At 44.6% G+C, this 5,761-nt stretch overlaps 1 protein-coding gene across 1 annotated transcript; it reads right to left on the reverse strand.

Moving 5' to 3' along the window:
- Positions 1 to 2,518: 2,518 nt before the first annotated feature.
- On the reverse strand, positions 2,519 to 4,112 carry LOC140855539 (uncharacterized). Its single transcript, XM_073251461.1, has one exon. The coding sequence runs from the start codon at positions 3,958 to 3,960 to the stop codon at positions 2,803 to 2,805; it is 1,158 nt and encodes a 385-aa protein (XP_073107562.1). The 5' UTR covers positions 3,961 to 4,112; the 3' UTR covers positions 2,519 to 2,802.
- Between the last annotated feature and the right edge of the window lie 1,649 nt (positions 4,113 to 5,761).

Genomic DNA, 5,761 nt, shown 5'->3' on the forward strand with positions numbered 1-5,761 from the left:
TTCAATGGATGCTAGAGAGTGATTTGGACTGAAATAAAGCCATTGGAGTGTATTAAATGAGTATTAAATACGATCAAAATGAGCTGAAAAACTAACCATTATAGAGATTTTTTATCGCAGGGGTCGACTCATAGGGTCGACTTCTGCACAGGGATCGACTCATAGGGTCGACCTTTGTGGCACAGAATAGAAAATTACTGTTCTGTATCTTTGGTTTGCACAGAAACAGAGGTCGACTCATAAGGTTGTTCTCTTTGGGTGTGTCAGCCAAAAATAGCGTGCTGTTCAGCCCCTTTTGAAGGAGTCAACTCATAGAGTCGACTCTTTTCTTTAAACTTGATTTTCTCTCAAAATATATATCCAAAAAATATGAAATTGCCTCAATAGATCATAAATCTTCTATTCTTGCTTTTGAGGCTCTTGAATCAGAACTTGATAAAATTATAATTTTATCCTTGAAATACAATAAATCTTTTTTCAAGCCAAAATCATTAGTAACCCCCTCAAATGTATTGTAATCATCAAAATCAATTCATGAAGCAACACACCCATCAAATGACATGGCCATCTTTCGATGACATGGTAGACACCTAGCATTATGATCCAATTGCTCGTGACTCATCATCGATTTGGTGCCAGGCATCGGCCCCTGCTGACCACATGCATCGGCCATAAGCTGATGACACACAAGAGATTGGAACCTCGACTAGGACGATGTTGTCGGGCACTTATTGGTCTCATTCTATTTCACCCTAGTCTTCTGTGTGCCATCCTCTAGTTCGGATGCTATGGGACCTTCCTGGCTCGCAGAATCTACCACATCAGCATTCTATTACAACGGTCCACTACACCCCAAACGTGGACGATCGACACTACAACAACATGCTGACACCACTATCTGAACCCTCTAACGGCCACCTTTCCGGCTCTGACATGCTCTAACAACCTGTCAGATTTTTTCCTAGAGGGAAGGAAAAAAGGGAAAGGATTCTAGACTCTCACCTTATTTTCCTCCTCTGTTCTTTCTTTCTTGAATCCTCTCTAACATAAGCATCGGAGGGTCCTCCACTAGAAAACCCCCCATCTCCCTCTCCGATATGCACAGACTTATTTTTATAAGTTTTCGATGCCCTGATCACCATCTAGCTATCCTTGCATAACATCCATCACAATCTGCACCGTCATTCAGGCAGACCTCGTGGAGAAGCAGCAACATGTATATATTCTTGCAATATGGCTTTTAAAATATTGTACCTTCTAAAGATCAATATTTAAATTTGACCCATTGTAATCATCTATTATTGCAATGGTACCCCTCCCATTCCTAACTACTTTAAAAATAACTTTAGCACTTTTTTGTTTTAATAGTTGTGAAAAAATATTAAAGTAAAGCTCTGTAAAGAAAATGTTAAATTTTTCCAAAGGTATTATTCTGTGCATTCAAAAGTTTACATATTGACGACCAAAGATTTAACTTAAGAGATATATTAGCAAAAATAGACCAGGATAACTTCAAAAATATATGCAACAATAGTAATTTTTGATGATATATATTAAAAAAATTTCTTTACAAAAATAAGATATATAACTTCAAGAATAAATACATGCATAGTAATTTTATGTAATGAACTATTAACTATATTTATAGGGGGTCGTGCATACATACACGCATGCATGTAAAAATCTCTTGCTCCCTTTCTCTCTCTCTCTCCCTCCCCCACACCGCCGCCCCCGCCCCCACACCCGCCGGCTCCCTTTTATCCATGCAGGCCTCTTCTTCGAAGAAAACATGGTCCTTCACCTCTAAGGACCACCCGGAAAAACGGGTAATGCTTGCGTCAACTATTGATGTCATGTGATAGGAAATAGCTGGTACTGTCTCCTTTAAATCAATTAAACAAATAAATATCTGCTAGTCCGTACTTTACTATTTTAATTCTTTATTTTATATTATTAAAAAATATATTTATTATCCTCCATCCTTATCCAAAAGGTCAGGTAGTGGGCCTCGCACAACTTCAATCATATGAGGTCGGCATAATTAAAGAAATTATATTTTATATAATGTGCACCACGTCAGTAGTGCACCGCATGCACACAAGATGAGATAAGACCATAGGAAAAGCGGGAATCCAAGATGAGTGCTGATAACTGGAGCTTACGAAAATGAGACGAGGTGATTGGCAGCCACATGATGTGGCAAATAATTTCTTATATAATTTTTTTTGAAGTTTTTTTTTTTTTTTTTTGGAGGTATCACCCCTGCAAGCTTCTTGGTGAAAAGAATGCCCCAAAAATATTTTTTTAACATAAAAATAAGCTAGATTCATGCACACATCCTCGAGAGTAAGCTTCCAAGCCTTCCTCCTCTTGATTTTAAAATCAAGTCACGAGGCTGTTTTTTTTTTTTTTTTTTTTTTCTCTTTTAATTTTTTTTGCGGTTTTTGGGTTGGGGGGGCGGGGGAGATGAGGGTTGAGAGAGAGAGAGAGAGAGAGAGAGAGAGATGTGGCGATCGTGTAATGAAAATCAAAGCATTTATTATATGATGATACTAAATCCATGCTCGAGCACACAATATATAATGGAAGTATACTTACAACAATAATATATATATGAAATCATGTGCTATTATTCCAAGCCCATCTAAAAGCTCAACCAGCTTCCATAACGACTCTCTATGTCATACTGTCATATACTCATACATCAATCGAACTGGACACCAATCCAAATGGCTCTCATGGTTTAAAGGCTACGGGAGGTGGGTTGAGGAAGGGAGCAGGAATCTTTGGAATGGAGGGAACTTATGGGGTGGAAGGCACTGGAGGCACTGTTGGCATGGGTGGCAGTGCAACCTTGGGCTCGCCTGGCACGGCAGGCTTCGGCGGCAATGCGGGCTTCGGAAGAGTCGGCACGCCGGGCGTCGGTGGCAAAGTCGGCTTCGGAAGAGTTGGAACGTTGGGCATCGGTGTCAAAGCCGGCTCTGGAAGAGGTGGAACGTTAGGCATTGGAGGCAATGTTCCCTTTGGAATAGTCGGCACGCCGGGCACCGGTGGCAGTTCGGGCTTGGACTGAGTCGTCACGCCGGGCACCGGTGAAAGTTCGGGCTTGGGCGGAGTCGGCACGCCGGGCACCGGTGGCAGTTCGGGCTTGGGCTGAGACGGCACGCCGGGCTCCGGTGGCAGTTCGGGCTTGGGCTCTGGTGGCAGTTCGGGCTTGGGCTGACTCGGCACGCCGGGCACCGGTGGCAGTTCGGGCTTGGGCTCCGGTGGCAATTCGGGCTTGGGCTGAGTCGGCACGCCGGGCACCGGTGGCTGTTCGGGCTTGGGCTCCGGTGGTAGTTCGGGCTTGGGCTGAGTCGGCACGCCGGGCACCGGTGGCAGCTCAGGCTGGGGCTGAGTCGGCACGCCGGGCACCGGTGGCTGTTCGGGTTTGGGCTCCGGTGGCAGTTCGGGATTGGGCTGAGTAGGCACGCCGGGCACCGGTGGCAGTTCGGGCTTGGGCTGAGTCGGCACGCCGGGCACTGGTGGCAGTTCGGGCTGGGGCTGAGTCGGCACGCCGGGCACCGGTGGCTGTTCGGGCTTGGGCTGTGTCGGCACGCCGGGCACCGGTGGCTGTTCGGGCTTGGGCTCCGGTGGCAGTTCGGGCTTGGGCTGAGTCAGAACGCCGGGCACCGGTGGCAATTCGGGCTTGGGCTCAGTCGGCACGCCGGGCACCGGTGGCCGTTCAGGCTTGGGCTCCGGTGGCAGTTCGGGCTTGGGCTGAGTCGGTACGCCGGGCACCGGTGGCAATTCGGGCTTGGGCTCAGTCGGCACGCCGGGCACCGGAGGCTGTTCGGGCTTGGGCAGGGTTGGTGGCTCCGGAGTTTGCAGCAGCAGGCGAGCTGCATGAGCCATGCTGTGGCTTGAGAACATGAGTGCAATGAGGAAGAACATAATAGAGAAGCAAGTCTTGGAAGCCATGGTGGTATAACAGCACAAGATCTGGAGAGCTATTAAGGGGAAAGGTAGAAGATGTGTGTGATGGTATGAGGGACTAGTGGCTTGGTATTTATAGAGGGAGTTTTTCTCCTGTAGCGTGGTTTACTGGTAGGTAGGTCGTTGGGTTTCATTGGATGCTTTTTTTGTTCCATGCGCTGTAGCGCTGCGGTATATTTGAAGGGTGTGGAGGTGCTGGTTGCTCTTCGTGCTGTCGTTCACCTTCTACGGCCGTATTTGACTGGTGTCGAGACAGGACCTCAATTGGGGGAACGGACTAAACAAGTGGCACCTTCTCAGCCATACTTCAGGCGCACGTACGTTCCAAACATAAATTATTTTAGGTGATGGGGACTAGAGGTGGGGGCTGACACACGCAAGACCGTTTAGTCTTGCAAATGTATCGAATGATTCATGACTGCTGACAGTCCTCGTTACCTACTTTTGTTTGATTTGGATGAAAGAGACTGAAAATTAGCTAGGTTTTCCACGGAAATGTAATTTTTCTAGGTGCTTTGTGCGCAAGGTTGGTAAAAAGTCTTCCACCTCTGCAGGAACCTTCTATTAATATCTTTGATAGAAGCACCTTAAAGTATAAGGTTCGACATTTCAAAAGGGTGGAGAACTTTTCCTTTTCCTCCGATTTTTCCAATGAATTAAACAGCTGGAAACTATTAACTTTTTTGTAAATTATATTTAAACAAAACAATCCATATTTTTATATATTAAGTTTATGAATTTTGGAGGGCCGCCATCGTTGCTGTCTCTGATTAATGGACCTCCAGCCAAGCTCCTTTGGTCCTCTCTGTGATTCTCATAATGGAAATCATGGCCATCGGTGCATGGCCTAATGCCCATAGCTAACCAAAGTAAATCTCATGTTTTGGCTATTTTTATTTTTCTTGTCCGTTGGTTGCCCAGCTAGCTACTCTTTATCATCTGCTACCGCTAGGTGATCTTCTGGCATTGATCACCACCACCACCACCAAAAAAGAAGAAGGAAAAAAAAGAAGAAAGGAAGAAGAAGAAGGAAAAAAAAAAAAAACTATGATTGGCCCTCTTGGTTTAGTCTTCTACCATTGGCCGCCGGTCTAGTTCTACATTCCACTATGGCTGCTGATCCTGCTCTTCAACCACCATCATCATATACTTGAAATACTGTCTCTTGCTAGCTTTTATCTCTCTCTCTCTCTCTCTCTCTCTCTTGTCTAGTATGAGCTAAATTGCAAAAAATGAGCTAAATTGAAATACTTGAGCTTTTTTTTTAGCTAAAAAAAATGAGCTTTTTTTTTTCTCTCTTGTCTACTTGAAATACTTCAAAAAATGAGCTAAATTGCATAGAGAAATTGGTCGATCCTCTAGCATCGATCACCACTACCACCACCAAAGAAGAAGGACAAGAAAAAAAAAGAAGAAAAGAAGAAGAAGGAAAAAAAAAAAAAGCAAGGAGAAGGGAATAAAGAAAGGAAAAAGAAAAAAAAACTATGATTGGCCCGATTTGTTCAGTCCTTTACCATTGCCGCCAGTTTGGTTTTGCCTTTCATTGTGGCTGTTGATCCTGACCTTCAACCACCATCATCATGCACTTGAAACACTGTCTCTCATTTGCCATTTTCTATCTCGTGTCTAATATTTCTACTTTTTCTCTCTTTCTAGGCTTTATTTTTCTCTAGAAGTTGGATGACTTCAATAGGTCCATCTCCCATAATCTGTGCTGATTTTCATTAAGGAATCCTGATCCATGGTCATTGAGTAGCACACCGACCTCTATCTTTGTCCTTGTATA

The sequence above is a fragment of the Elaeis guineensis genome, chromosome 2 (assembly GCF_000442705.2).
Source record: "Elaeis guineensis isolate ETL-2024a chromosome 2, EG11, whole genome shotgun sequence".
In the NCBI taxonomy this organism is placed as follows: Eukaryota; Viridiplantae; Streptophyta; class Magnoliopsida; order Arecales; family Arecaceae; genus Elaeis; species Elaeis guineensis.